The following is a 16123-nucleotide window of genomic DNA, read 5'->3' as shown; positions in this document are numbered from 1 at the left end:
CTTTTTGGTGTGCGCGCTTTATTAATCTTCACATAACCACGCTGCAAGATGACGTCATGTACCCCATCCTCGCCCCCCTAATGTTAAGCACATGATACCCTGCCAACTGTATCATTGCTACATTTATAGTTGTTAATGACTCCTGTACTTTTTGTCACAACGAAACAGAAACATCTCTGCATTTATTTTTTCACTGTGACATATCCAAAAAATTTTGGAGTGATCTTGAGTTTCATTTTTTCAATGATGCTAAATCTGTTTATTTACTTAACATTGAATATATTGTTACTTTGATTGTCCTAAAGATCGTGCTGTTGAACACCTACTGAATCTTATCATTATTTACACTAAATTCTTTATTCACTGACAAAAATTTGCTGGTGCTGCTCCTAAATTTGGCCCCTTTTCTACTAGAATTAAATTATCTCATTAAATCTCTTTATTTGATAAACAACACAAAAAGCAATATATTTTTAATCAACTATGAAAAGTTTTTCCCTGTATACTATGACTAACCTTTCATTTATAACTGTCTTGACCTTTCCTTATTATTTTCTATGCATCTGATTCTATTCCTCATACCTGTTTTATTCTCCTGTTTTATTTATGTATTTATTTTATTCTCTATTTATTTACTTACTAATCTTTATTATTACTATTATTATTATGACTGTTACTTTCATTATCTATATTATGTTACTCCATCATTGTATGTGCTGTCCCACTCTATTGTATACCTTGTTGGTGTTTGTATAACAAGATTTGCTAATAAAGTTTAAAAAAAGAAATGTTAAGCACATGAAGGTATTTGGATACAAACACAACCAATAAAAAAACAAAACACAATCTTTACTTGAAATGCAGCAATTTTTTTTAATGAACATTACAAAAACTGTATTTGAAAATCATTCCCCAGCTTCCACATCCCAGGTTTCCTTTGTACATTTGCAAAGGGTAAGGCAAAAAAGTACTCTCTTGAAATAGCAATTCATCAATTAGTAATCAGCACGTTCATATATAAATATTACTGAAATCTGGGCCGTTGCTACAGTGAGGTTGTTCCTCTCCATGTATTTGAAAGGACAGTGGCAGTGGCAGCGGAGTTGTGTCCTTCGTCCACCCTGAAAAGGGTCAGATTTTCCGCCCCATCACAAGAAATATTCATATTAAGAAAAAAAAAACTGAAAAACACTGAGGTTGTCTCACAATAGATCAGGGTGCATGGATGTCATCTAACTACCACGTGCTCTTCTAAAAACAAAACAGATCACAGGTGATGGAAGAAAAAAAAAATATGAATGCTTAGTTTAAAGTCCAAAATGAAACAAACATGACTGATTGTGATTTACTTTTGTGTCTGTGCATGTGGAGTGATGGCCGGGCTTAAATCCAGGCAGACGGACAGAAGAGAGGCACAGACTTAAAAGAGAAAAAGGGGAGCAATGTGGCAACACCCAAAAAAATTTGAAAGGCAGAAAAATTACGCAAATTTCTTCAGGAATTTTTTTTTTATCCAAAGCTACAAATTGTTATTATTCATAAAAATTGTAATAACTCTTTAAAAAAAGAAATCAAGCCCCCCCCCAAAAAAAAAACCACAACTCAAATTCATTTCAGAACAAATAATGGGAAACAAAAGAAGATTCATGGACTGAAGGCCATTTTGAGTTGGGAGTTAGTTTACAGTGTGCAATTTGCGGTGCTTGTATAACCACTAGCAGCCATTAAAGAAAATGCAAAGCCCCTGATAATTACCAGCATCTAATTGCTTTTGCTGCAAAGCTGTATGAACTTGTATCAGGACATTAGGAGGTGCACATACGTGCTAGTTTTGTACCAGAACTCACATACGAACTGGAACTGACTCTTGTGCAGACCTACTGTAGATGTCAGACAAGAGCGATGAACAAAAAAGAAACAAAAACAAACACAAAACAAACAAACCCACCAGAGCAAAAAGAAAAGAAACAAACAAAAACTGTGACTCTTGAGTGCAATCCTGTGTGACAGCAAAATTAAAAAAGAAAACCCCCCTGATGGGCTGACAATTACCCCATGTGGCACAATGGTAATTTCCTGTAAACATTTTAAACATTACTTAAAATGTTTATAAAACACCCCTCCCACTTAAGAACACAAAAATATATAGCAATTTATTTTTTTACATGGACATATATTCACATATATATTACTAAAGGCCTTAAAATATTTTCTGTTCCTCTCCTTGAAAGTAACATTTCCCTTCAGAGGATATTCAGCCTTAATTGGACCTGGGGGGGGATAAACACTTATTAAAAAGTGTCACTTTTCTCCAGAGCAACATCAGTCAACAAAAAGGGCATAATGTTCCATCTCACCGTGTCAGACCTCAGAACGAGGTTTTATTCCTGCTTTTTCTCAGTCTTTTCTTTAGGCACAAATGCTCTACGGAGGTATGGCATGCTTAAATAAGCCACAAGGAAGAAGATGTGACCGCAGAAGTAGACAGAGGAATACACCTGAGAAGAAAAAAGATAACAGAATAGTCATGTTGCTTACTAATTCCACTTCAACCCAGCTACTTTCCTTTTTGGCAGATAGCTATATTTACAAATGTTGCTTAGAACTCCTAAATCGCTAGACATAAAAGTTATTCAATATTTTTACAGCCCATTCTTTTCATTGAACCATTTCAGTCACGCAATTTAAATAACTCACTGTTCAAATCCGTTAGTACACAGTGTAGTTTTGAATCTGAATTCAAAGTATGACTATAGTAAACGAATATATAAACCTAATTAGAAGGTAGAAATGAGGACAAATAGATTAATCTCTTGGCGTGTGTTGCTTCAGCAGAGCCGTTACCTTGAGCCATTTGTCGTAGGTAAAGAGGCAGAATGGCACGAGAGGATAGCCCATGAAGAGCCAGTGGACAAACTGCTGGACTACATAGATGAGGGGGTAGAGCCAGCTGTTGGCCAGGTTTGTCAGCAGGGGACTATCTCGTACTAGTGCCTGGGCCTGCCACACAAACACACAAAATCCATACACCAGACAAATGGTTATATAAGAAACTGATGCAGAGTCAAAAGGTCACCAACGTTTCAATTACAAACACAGCCTACCATGAGGCACACTTAATCAAGACCATTATGCAAATTAATAATAAAAGAAAACTCCTTTTATTATCACGTAGACAAAGCACAAGGAATAATAATTACATTATGTATCTGTATAGTTTGCTTTGGAACCAAAGTGTACCTGTCTCTCCACAGTAATGATGAAGAACTCCATTGAGAAGCAAAGAATGTATCCGGAGTGAAGGCCGTGCCATATTGTCAAAAAGAGCAGCGTGGACACATGAGACAAGGTCTTATTGCCCAGGAACTTCAGCCGCTTAAAAACATGTCTTTAAAAAGGAAAAAAAAGAAAGAAAGACAGACAAATTAATGGATCATATCCTTTAAACGACAGACTTAGATGAGACAGTCAGAAATCCTTAGCGTATCAGCTTCCATAGCAGCAGCAACCACTGATGTACCTGCAAGTTGTTGTTGCATAGCAACTGAGTTATACCATTTCAAGAATTTGACATATACCAAAATATTGACTCGAACAACTATTTAGACAACAGTATTACCACATGTCATACAAATCCAGACGGCAGCATAGAAGGCTGACCGTCTTGCATACAATTCCAGTTTGGCTCTGTTTTTTAAAGAGAACTTTATCTGAAGTTATGCAGCATGGATTTATTAATCTATTATCTTATTCTTAAAATATAAACTCAGTAATGAGCCTCTAGGTCTCCCAGGAAGGAAGGAGGAGACTATAGCCTTCCCTAAGTATAAGAAACCAGCAAAAAGGCTATATATCACGTTTCCCCACATTATTCTCTCTTTTTTTTAAATTTGCTTTAACAATTGCGTCATCATGTTCCAGTATCTTCATCTGGAATATTAGAGCCAGAACCATACACATATACACACATACAGTACATAAGCGTGTGATGCATGTGCAACTAAAAGTTCCTTTGTAGGTTAAACAATTGGATCATGCATGTGCCAAGTCTGTGTTTCATTTACTCAAGACCTGAAAGTTTAGCCGTACATCTCAACTATCAGTTAATATGTATTGATTTTAGTTACATTTCAACTTCCTTACAAATTTAATTTTGATTTAGAGGCAACTATACCTCCTACTCTCTCCGTTTTCTGCATCTGAAGTGGTTTCAAGCATGCAAAGTGAAAGTAATCATAAGATTGTAATGGATCCAAATTAAAATGGCAATGTAATAAACTGTAAAGACAGTAAATAATATGGTTTGTTCACAAAAATCTTTATCAAATTCTATCCCATGCATGGAACTTCAGGTAAAAGTCTCTGACTGAAAGCCTTTAACTTCCTGTTTGTAATATCTTTAGTATAGATCAAATAAACTGTGATAGAGGTATCTGGTCTTAGGTTTATCTTTTGTTGTATGGGGTTTCCACCTTGGGATATTTGAACTGTAGTCACCTTTGTTTCACTGTCAATTTGTAACTTTTACAACACGGCATTGAATACGAGCTAGAGAACACCGGAGATTACAGATTCAACACTCACCTGGCTGCCCAAGCATTTGTGTTGATGTTGAAAGAAGAAATGGTTCCTCCAAAAAGTGGGGTAGTTTCAAAGAGCCACACCTTCATATTAGCACAGGCATCCCACTGGTGCTTGCCATCCACTACTCCATTATAGCCTAGTCCAGATAATATACATACACCCTCCTGTAACATAAAGCACAAGTTATTAGTTCAGGTAGGAGCACAAGAAGTGGACAAACAGAGTTAATTCAATTCAATTCAATTCAATTTTATTTATATAGCGTCTAATACAACAGAGTTGTCTCTAGACGCTTTACAGAGACCCATACCCAGAACATGACCCCCGAGCAGTTATTACATAAACAATGGCAGGTAAAAACTCCCCTAGTGGGAGAAAAACCTTAAGCCAAACAGTGGCAAGGAAAAACTCCCCTTTAGGAGGGAAGAAACCTTGAGCAGGACCAGGCTCATCAGGGGGGACCCTCCTGCCGAGGGCCAGACTGGTGGGTCAGGGACGGCAACAGCACAGCAGGCAGGTGGAAGCAGCAACGGGATGACCGGGGGTGGGGACCGCAGGCCAGCACACAGCTCCCGAAGCTCCGGCCCAATCAGCAAGTTAATCTATCTGTACTTGAGTGTATCTATGCATCTATGATGTACGCATGCTGCCAAATGTTCAGCTAGTTCTGCATTTAAAGCAGATTCATATAAATTAGACCAACTTCAGGCACCTTCCATCTCCTGTTAATCTTTTATTACCATGTATTCAACATTTGAAGCATGATTGAGTCTCTTTCTTTTGTTAGTTTGTTGTTCTTCCATTGGATTTAGTTTAGGACTAGTAGCTGACAGAATAAAGTAGTCCATCTTTTACTTTTCTTCAACTTTACTGTACCTTTGAATGTGTGCTTTAAGTCAACATGTTGACAACAGACACACAACTAAGATCTCGATTAGTGGGTAACGCACCTCTCTCCCAAATTCTATGGTTAATCATCTGATTTCAACATTTATTTTCACCCTTTAATGCACAACATAATAAATAATACACAGAATATATTTTTTTTTATCTGAAGGGTTTATTATATATTGAAATTAAAAGCCACCACTAATTTAATCTTTAACAGTATCTAAAAAATACTTTAATACTTCTACCATTATGAATACATAGGGTAATTGCATATAGTATATTTATTCATTTATTTTTGATCACGGGGTGGGACAGAGGTCTCAGAAACTCAAGTATCCAAGTAAACCAGCACCATCTAAAACGGTGCAAATAAATAAATAAAAAAATATATATATATATATATATAATTTATTATTAATTTATGTTTGGACTTTAAAATATTCCAATTATGAACAAAAATGCATTTAAAAAAATTAAATAGCATTTTTTTTTTGTAAATAGTAAACAAGCACTTTGGATACTTGCAATAATAAAGCAAACAAAGAGACCACTTACCGCTATAACCCAACAGCTGACATATTTATACAAAATGACTTTGCTCCACAGGATAATAAACACACAGCGATACCAGAATGGCTGAGCCTGTGGAAGATAAATTGTCAACATTTGAAATGAAAATGGTTGTCATTATGTCAGTACTGATCATTTGCAAATGATGCTTATGTCCTCACCTCATATTCATCCGTTAGGTAATAGCTGTCTGGGTAAGAAGGACTAAATATTGCATATATCACTAGACAGAGAAACCCCAGACCAAATCTCTTCAAAGCTGGGATAACACTAAAACAGAAAAGCAAATAGATGGAGATGAAACGAGAGAAATTTGAACTGCGCAGCTGTTACACTGGGAAGCTGCTTTGTCTTTCTAAACAGAGGCATAATTAAAATTGTCTTTTGGCTCATTCTTCTTTTCATTACTCATATTATTACCATTCTTACCTGTTGGGGGGCTTTCCAGGGCAGTCGGTGAGCTCCCCTGCCACCAGCTTCTGGTAGCTGCGCATCGTAAACTGGGGGCCCACCAGGAAGCCTCCATAGAAGTAGGAAAAGCCAAACACCTCGAGCAACGAGGGCACTGATGGCAGGGCGCCCTTCTTCTGCTCTGAACTCAGTTGGATCTGGAATTCATTGATATGGGGGAGAGAAAGGCACAAATAAGAAGAATGAAACCGGAAGAAAGAAAGCACACCACAGAGATCAGGTCAGGAAATGATGAGGAAGGAAATAAAATCCAACCGCACAACAGATCCACAGACACATTTAACTGAAGGCTGTAGATAGATGTTTCAATGCAATAAACTGTGAGCCTTGGCATTCATCTGTGAGATATTAATGAAAGAAGATATTGAAACATTTAAAAATAAGAAAAAAACTGAGTGAAAAAGTAAATCGAAAACTATGATTAGAATTCAAATGCGATACCAAGAGTTTGCAATTACAGCCACTGCGGACGTGCTCACTGGACTGGAAAGAAACTAATCACTACTAAACTAAACTGTAACAAGATCCTCAGCAGAAAAGCCTGTTATTATATATATCAATTATATTTTTCTTAGTGGGTGAGGGGTCGTGTTAGTAGTGTTCTGCTTGTTTTTTGTCAAGGAAGAGTTGTATGGCCTGATTATCTTTAGGTTAAAATCAATGCAAAAGTGCACGTACATGTTGCTGACTTGTTAAAAAGGGTTTTTGGGGCAGTAATGGCCTGTATTGAACATGCAAACAGATACAAGAAATGGAGCAGAGAGAGAACAGGGACAACATGCAGCAGCAAAGGGTCACAGGCCAGGAGTTGAACCTGGACCAGCTATTACTAGAACATCTGCCTCTGTATATGGGATGGCTTAGTATTGATTTATATATGGCTTTACTTCCATTTAGTTGATAGGTAGAGAAAAAAACTAAACACAAGTTTGTTTTTAAAAAAAAACTCTAGTTTTGCCTTTAAAAAAAAAAAAATCAAATAAACACTTCTTTTGAATGATCATTACGGTATTTCATAGGCTCTGCTGTGCAGTCGTGCAAATAGTATTTCCCTTTGTTCTTGTTTGTCATTTTTGCTGTTGTTATGTTGAGGTCATTCACATTTACTGAATAGTTCCTTCCTCTCCATCCTCTGTTTGGTGATGAAAGGAAGAAGGTTTACAAAGACAAACAGTAAACCTTTGAGCCAGCCAAGACCACAATGAGTGCTTTTGTTGCATGCCAAAAAGAGAGATGAGAGATTTGACAACTTACTGGTTCTTTCCCACCATCATAGTAATCAAATGACAAACCTGCAATCAGAAAATGCAGCTGGTGTCAGCATCTATTGAGGAGACGAATGACTAAATATGAAAGTATGCAGTGTCAATCATTCAGAATGGGAGAGGTCAAATCAAGAGAAATAATCATGCTCAGGTAGCTGTGCAAAGTGAGCTGTAGTCAACTCACCAATAAGTTTAAGTGAGAGGACACAATGAGGCATAGTCCACTTGATGTCATACTCCTCCGTCGCTGTGTAATAATACCCGGCCAGCAGGTATAACTACAGGACAGGAAAATAAAAAAACAGAGAACAAATGTTTAACAGTTGCTTATCGTGACTGAGTGTAGCAGAGGACTTCAACTGAACAGAGAATGCGCCATTACAGAGTCTAAAGCAAGGCTTAATCTCAACCATTGGCTTCACTTGCTCTCATTTTTATGATAATAAGCCATTTTGAGATGGTGAAGCATAATGTCTTCGGTATTTTGTGAATGCTTGCGTACATTTATTTTTATAAACTGTTTCCAAGGAAGACACTTGAGCCTCATGCAGTTACAGTTGGCTGCATCAATCACCACCTCTATAACATCAGCATTTGCCTGTCCTAGATATAGCCATGCTGAAAATGACATGTACTAACATACCAGTACACATTTTAATTCCAATCTTTGATTTATCACGACATAATAAAGTATCCAGGTCTTAAAGTTAGGCAACATCACACAATTGATGCATTCTTCTGTGTCAATAGTTAACAAAAACTTACCATGTGATTAAACATGGTGTGAAGAAACTCAGACCAAAAATGAATTACTTCCTGCTTTAATAACTAAAAAGTGCAACTCCAAAAAATATGGGGTCTCTCTGAAGGTCTCAGTTAGCAAGTTACATAAAATGCATGGCAGTTAAATACTTTTTTTTTTTTTTAAACAGACAAGTATGACGTGTTTGGAGGAGAGAGCCACTTCTCCAAAAATGAACATGGCAGAACATCTTGGGTTTGCAAAGCCCCCTTTAAAACAAACCACGAGACCTCTGGAACACCAACGCAGAAACGTCTGCTTATGATGTACAGCACTGCATTTTGGGAAATTCTCAAAGCATAAACACCTTGTACTAAGTGTAAACCACAAACGGTGAAGGGGTTATTATTAGAGTCCTTTTTGCAACCACAGAGCCTGGACACTCTGCAGTCATTAAATTCACCAGCTCTTAAATATAACAAAGTGTTGTAAAGTCAAAAGTGAGATCACTGGCAACTTGTGCAAAAAGAACAATGGGCTAAAGCAGAAAGGCAAATCTACAAACTCTTAGCTAAAAAATAAAAGTATTGACGTGTTGGAATATATCCAAAGTCCACCATCCAAGGCTTTCAAAATGCTCTGATGGAATCTTAACAGCTGCGCTCAAACAAATGCCCACAAAGCCTCAACAAAGTAAAGATTGTAAAGGAGAATCAAAACCTCCTCTACAATGATATGAGAGACTGATAATATCATAAAGAACATGAGTACTTCAAACCATTGCTGCTAACTGGTTCTACGAGCTATCATGTGATTGTTTATTTTAGGTTGCATTAACCCGGCATTATAAGGAACATATTTTTTTTAATGTCTTGAGTGTACCTTTTTGTTCACACAACTACAGATCAGGCAAAAATGGTCCTAACAAATACAGACACACCCCTCTGTAGAAGCATCTCACCCAGACCCAATGTCACTAGTGACTGTTGTAGTTGTATCACCATAATTGTTGTAATTTCTTCGTAATGACTTGCCACAGATTTTTTTTCTTTACACAGGAAAAGAATGGACTTTAAACAAAAATGAAACAAGACTATGCAGATAGAGAGGTGGGAAACACAACTACATACTGATAACAGGGAGCCAATACAGTAAAGCAAGTTTACCAAACAACAAAACAAAGACAAAATAAAAACCAGAAGAAGAAAAAACTCACCATTTGAAATGTAAAACTGCTCAGAATAGTTGTTACTGTCCTTCCCATGAGCCTCAACATCAGGATTTGAACAAAGATGCATAATAGGGAGTGATAGAGCTGAGGGCCTGAGAAGGAGACAGACACAGAGGTTAATGAGAAGATCAAGTACCGTCAGTCGGGTTTTGTAGGACAGGACGTGTTAATGTTATCAATGTGCTATCAACAATGGCAAACTGTGCAGGATATTAGTCAATTTCCCTTCGGGGGTTAATAAAGTATTTTGAATTGAACTGAATATTAAGATGTACAAAGTACAAACGCATAGATATGATGATTAAATGAGCTTTCAAGGGTGAAGATAAAGCTACAAACCTGCTGTAAAATCCAAGTGCAGCCACAAAAAGCAAAAAGGAAAGAAGTCAACATTGTTAGTGTGTTTACTTGACCATGACATTCCACTAAAGGAGGCTCGCCGTGTTTTTCTTATCATGTCTTCATTCGTCTCCACTGTTATCATTTTTTCAGTTCTGTTTCATTAAAACTGCACAGTTTCAGAGCTGAATTTGACAATTAGTCCTTTAATACTTTACCTTTAGTCCTTTAAAATGGAAAGGTTTTCCAAAAGCGACCTTGAAAATAAAAGTAATTCTAGAACCAAACTGAGTTTTTTTTTTCTATAATTGTTAATTGAAATCAGTTGCACAGATGATAATTACACAATAACCGGCACGGGTATACATTTCTTTGAAAACTATTGTCTATTCAGTGTTTTTTTGTTGGTTTTTTTTTTTTATTCAACTAACAGGTCAACATTCTATACATCTACATTCCAAGTATATTTCTTCATGAAAAATATTGTAGTTTTATTATGCTAACTGACTGCTAACTGACTGCTTTATTGATCTTTGCCGCTCTAAACTGAACACATTAAGGTTTTAAATGGTTGACTTGAAATTAAAAAAAAATAACAATTGTAAATATTTGAAATAAAGATAGTAATTTGTACGAACAGTAAATTAGAAACAACTGTGGGGGGGCACAAATCAAAAGTTTGGGACACCAAAGAACCAAACTTTTAAAAGACCATCACCCCACTAAAATGCCCAACACAGTTATGACAATAACAGGTCTATCAAAAGAATATCATAATTATTTAACTACTAGAGCCCACAGCCAGAAGCCTAACTTTTTGTTACTGTATGAGGTTGATTGTGGTTCTTAGGAAGTCATTACTCAAAATCAAAACAGCAAGATCAAACTACTGATAAAAATGTGAAATTGCCAATAAAGTTTCTCCACAAACAAAATTTTATGTTTTAACATCTATTTTTCAAACCTGCTAATGTAGTAAAAAAAAAACAACACTTATTTCCTCAAAAATAGTAAGCAAACATTCAGATCGGTCTTCATTCATATAGACATCTCCAAGACAACAGATGTGAAGTTTTGTCTGGAGAACTTGTAGTTGCCAGAGCATTTGGCTGTATTAAAAGCCAACTGAAATCAAGAACTATGACGATTTGAGTGTCCACACTGCAGAACGACAACGTTCTCTCACACAAAGCACATGCTGAACCCTCCAGCTGTTTCCAGGCTCCAAAATGGACTATGATGACCTGCTACGATGCTGCGTGTTGTGCAACAAAAGCAAAAGAAAACCAGGGGTCATGAAAAGATGTGCAACATAATGCATTTTATAAAGACATTACATCACATTTAGGGCTTGCCAAATTTAGGTTTTAAGTTGGACAACCTACTTTTTAAGAAAGATGATGTGGCTCTATGTTTTCTCACAGAAGCATTGTTTAAAAGTCATTATGTTTTAAATACTTTGAACTTTTTTAAAAAGGGTCAATAACGATCCATTTAAGAGTTTATAGAAAAAGTTTAGGACTTGGAACTCGAGCTGCTGAAATTAGCAGCTTCCGAATTATCAACTGGGTTAATATCGTTGCTATCGTTACGCATTCCAGTTAATTTTGAGGTCAAAAGTTACCAAACAGAGTTATTCCTTTTTAATTCTCATTTTCCTAATTTTACCTGACAGCAAAATTAATGTATTTTAATCCTGATACAAAAAGAGAATGTTTCCTCTGTGAAAACTGAGAGGGGCAGTTTGAACTTTGGTGTCACTTATCAACCAAACAATTAAGTAACCAGGTAATTGTGAACATTATTCCACTGTTTTGAGATTTAAAGTCCTTACAATGACAAGCTCATCTAGCTCAATCTAGACAAAGAGTATCAGCAAGTTAACATGGATGCAGCGTTATATGTACAGTGTATATGGTTTATTAAGTGTTTGAAATGACACAACAGCTGACACGTTTGCTTGGCAGCCGTTTAAAAATAAATGTTGATGACCACTACAAAAAGGGAAAACTTGGGCAGTCTTAAAGAGAGTCTGACACATCTGCGTCACTCGCCAAGATGGTGAAACTTTCGTTAAAAGTGAAGTTCCACGTAGGAATACAACCATAAAGTGGAAGCTACTGTATGTAAATCGTTGCACCCTCAACACATTTCCTTGTTCGTCTCACCAAAGTTGAATGCTGCTAGAGCCAATCCAGACAACGCGTGGAACAAGTGGATAACTGTGGCAGACTGGTAGAAAAGGAAACGCCGGTACACCAGAGCACAGGGATACCCTGCAGGAGACACAGACAGACAAACACACACAGAGGGGGAAAAACAATGTTTTAATTGGCGCTCAGGTCCTGTCTTCATATCAGCCAAGTGGGGCACAGTTTACACCTGCTGGGATCACACACTGACCTTGTGATAAAAGCACATGGTGTGCACACACAAAGGGGTATGTGCATGCCTAAAAGAGAAAAATAACTCCCATGTAAAAACACTCAATCTGCAGTTGCTGTTTGGTATACTGCATTATGTAATCAACATGTTCGTTGAAATTGCAATGGACACAGTTCATTCAATATGTGATGGTAACTAGCCTGTTAAGAGATACAAACTAAAAATGAAGACAAGCTTGTAAAACCAAATCACTGTTGGTACATTTCTTTAATACAAAAAAAGGTTCTTTTAACTTGAAAGTTAACCCGTTTGCACCATCCTGCTTCCCTTTAGCAACGTTTCCTGCTGCAATTTAAGTAAATGTCTTGACAAGCGCTGCTGCTTTAAGGGTTTTCTTTACACTTAAAGCAGCAGAAAACCCAAGACCCAGCCACATATTTCTGATTTGTTAATCCAAAGTTTGCCAGTTGCACAAATAGGCTTGGAGTAGAGCGCCACACAGACTTTGAGGAAGTTGCAGTATGAGACAGAGTAGCACATTGTAGTTGTTTGTTGTTTGTGAAGATATGAAAAATATAGAACACCAGCCTTTTTTTAAACTTATGCAATCTATTAATTAAGGTGTAAAGCCACTGTAAAGGGCTAAATATCTGAGTCACTTGAAGGCGGGGTTTTACAAGCTTATTGTGAAAGAAGAAACCACAAAAGAAAACTGGTTTGAAACTATGTTTTGTTTTATTTCAAATTCAAACCATGTAGCAGAAGACAAACTGTTTAATCTATGTCAGTAGTTGTAAACTCATGACTTTGTTACCGTGATATTTTGCAATATACATTAAGCAACAGCAACAAGGATCATGCAAGAGGCTGACTTAAAGGCTTAATGAAACCAAAGTCTGATCAGAAAGGCCACGTTCAGTCTCTTCTAGCATGTGTGTTCGAGCAAAGTTCAGGGAGGACAGCTTGGAGGAAGCCCTCCCACAGACACACACATAAACACTTGTTGCTCCTCGTGGAGAGGTCGCTCATTGACACGCTTCATTCGCACTCAACCTTGACTTTCTTAGCCAAACTTGAATCCACCCCTAAAATCCACCCACCAACACGCCCTACTGTGCTTCTGCAGACAAAAACAGAACCCTCACAGTCATAAACAGTCCTGTGTTCAAACCTATAATCTGCCTATTACCACCTGAAAAACTTTGCTCGAATTAAGGGGGTTTCTGTCTAAACAAGTGATCGAAAAACGTATTCATGCATTCATTTTTGGTAGGTTGGATTATTGCAATGGCATCTTTACAGCCCTTAACAAGAAATCAATCAGGCAGCTGCAGCTGATCCAGAACACTGCCTTACAAATACCAGGAAACTGGACCATATCACACCGGTCATGAAATCGCTACAATGGCTTCCAGTAACAATACATGCTTGATCTGTTAGTTCCTATGAAGCTCCCAGACCCCTGAGGTTCATCTGGATCTGGTTTGTTGTGTGTCCCAAGAACAAGAACCAAGTAAGGTGAGGCAGCGTTCAGTTATTCTGCTCCTCACTGGTGGAACAAACTTCCTGTAGACCTGAGGTCTGCTCCAACTGTAGATCCTTTAAATCAGGCCTAAAAACATTACTGTTTACTCAAGCGTACTCTAAAGTTAAATACTTACCTGCTGTTCTCTACTGCCTTTACTTTTTAACAACTTGTGCGTTTTATTATTTTACCTCTTTTCTTATCATTTTATTTGTTATTTACTGTTTCATTGTGTCTTGCTGCTTTTAATGTTGATGTAAAGCACTTTGAATTACCTTTTGTTGAACTGTGCTATACAAATAAATTTGCCTCGCCTTACCTTACCTACTGTTTTTCTCTTAAATTCAACTTAATATTTTCATCAATCCCATGTTCCCTTCTTATGTAAAATTCTTATTTTCACTGTCAACAAATCAAAATCACCTTTGTCATTGCCGATCAGAGTTTCTGCTGCTGTTTTATTTACCAAGACTCTCATACACGTCTCATATATACACAGAATATTGAAAAAAAGCTAAAGAAAAACACTGTCAGTACTTCTTATCGTAATATAAAACGTAATATGTAATATCAAAAAGCTTTCAAACACAAAATAAAGAGGTGTGTGATTAATGTGGTAGTTTATTGACGATCCCTCCCTGAGAACTTCTTGGATGCGTTTGTAATTCAGCCTAAAACTAACTTCACTAACTAATGCCACTAACTTTTCTTATCATTTTATTTGTTATTTACTGTTTAATTGTGTCTTGCTGCTTTTAATGTTGATGTAAAGCACTTTGAATCACCTTGTGTTGAATGGTGCTATACAAATAACCTTGCCTTGCCTATAATAGACCAGCAGGACTGAGGCTGGAGCAGACGTGTATCCTATAATGAGCAGCCACAACATCCCCCACGTCCACTCAGTTATGTGGGAAATGTGGCTTGAGGGGGCATACTTTTACAGCCTTTAGGCAGCATTTCCCTATCCGGCTCAACAACATATTTACACCACTAAAATAAAAAAATATGCCAAAAATATGTTAACCAGCCAGACGACAAAGAGTGTAACCTGCATTCTGGTAACTATGACCTGTCATTCAGTTAGGACCATGTTTTTGGTTCGTATTAGCTGTTAGTGGTGAGGGGTTTTGCATGTTTACGGGTGTGTCCTTCCTGGATATTAATTTGCAGTTTAGGAGGATGATGAGCTTGATTTTCAGAGATACGGATTAAGCTTTACTGTGTGCAGCCAGGACCTACGCGAAGTGCATGGACTGAGCGATGACACAAACAGTTAAGGCTGATTTATGGTTCCGCGTTACACCGACGCAGAGCCTATGGCGTACGGTACCGCGTCGCCGCGTCGGCTACGCCGTAACCCTACGGCGTAAGCTCTGCGTCGATGTAACGCAGAACCATAATTCAGGCTATACACAGAGCGACGGGAGCCCTCGGACCCGTCATCCCGACGGGGTTCATCTCCAGCGGTTACCATAGCGACGCAGAAACCGAGTCGTGAGGCAGACACTCACCGATTAAAATGGACAAGATGAGGCGAACCGCCGGCTCCGGGGAACCTAGGGACTCCGACAGCTTCTCCAGTAAGGGAGCCGCCATCTTTCTTGTGGGCGGAAACGTGTTTTCGCGACGGTTCAGGACGCAGGCAGGCGGACGTCCACGTCCATCCACGCACGCCGCTCCTCTGCTTTAACCGCTCTCCGCCTCCAACACGAGGCTCAACCTCCCGGTTAACCTGTCACTCTCCTCTGGGGTTGCCAGGCCAACCGGCCCTTGAAAAACCGAATTGGTTTGATATTGGATATTGGATATTCGACATTAACACCCATAAAACTTGTGATACATACCACTGATTTTGGTCAAACCACTTGTGATGTGTTCATGGTCATCTAGACTATATATCACAAAACAGTAATTATTAAAAAATCTTATTAAAAAATCATATATATGGGCTGATTTAATGAGGTTTAATGAATTCAACACCCATAAAACAATCGGTGTTATGTATCACAAGTTTTATGGGTGTTGAATTCATTAAACCTCATTAAATCAGCCCATGATATGATTTTATAATAATTACTCTCTTGTGATATATAGTCTAGATGACCATGAACACATCA

At 37.7% G+C, this 16123-nt stretch overlaps 1 protein-coding gene across 1 annotated transcript; it reads right to left on the bottom strand.

Annotated features, from left to right (window-relative positions):
- Nucleotides 1–848: 848 nt before the first annotated feature.
- Nucleotides 849–15677, bottom strand: lpcat3 (lysophosphatidylcholine acyltransferase 3). Its single transcript, XM_061717104.1, has 13 exons — nt 15518–15677; nt 12262–12369; nt 9740–9846; nt 7966–8059; nt 7771–7808; nt 6475–6653; nt 6207–6315; nt 6031–6117; nt 4585–4748; nt 3241–3388; nt 2845–3000; nt 2358–2498; nt 849–2270 (listed from the first exon to the last, which is right to left on the bottom strand). Exons 1-12 carry the CDS (start codon nt 15600–15602, stop codon nt 2382–2384), a joined length of 1392 nt encoding a protein of 463 aa, XP_061573088.1. The 5' UTR covers nt 15603–15677; the 3' UTR covers nt 849–2270; nt 2358–2381.
- Between the last annotated feature and the right edge of the window lie 446 nt (nt 15678–16123).

This window comes from Cololabis saira, chromosome 3 (assembly GCF_033807715.1).
Source record: "Cololabis saira isolate AMF1-May2022 chromosome 3, fColSai1.1, whole genome shotgun sequence".
NCBI lineage: Eukaryota > Metazoa > Chordata > Actinopteri > Beloniformes > Belonidae > Cololabis > Cololabis saira.
Note: the sequence above shows the minus strand (reverse complement) of the source record. Positions and strands in the feature narration are given on the sequence as shown.

What these genes read in the sequence shown, in the direction of transcription:
- lpcat3 (XM_061717104.1), bottom strand. Translation starts at nt 15,602, where the DNA reads ATGGCGGCTCCCTTACTGGAGAAGCTGTCGGAGTCCCTAGGTTCCCCG. An exon ending in GCAGTTTTACATTTCAAATG is followed by an intron (nt 8,060 to 9,739) that starts GTGAGTTTTTTC and finishes CCTGTCCTGTAG; the next exon opens with TTATACCTGCTGGCCGGGTA. An exon ending in CCTGGAAAGCCCCCCAACAG is followed by an intron (nt 6,316 to 6,474) that starts GTAAGAATGGTA and finishes TTTCTGTTTTAG; the next exon opens with TGTTATCCCAGCTTTGAAGA.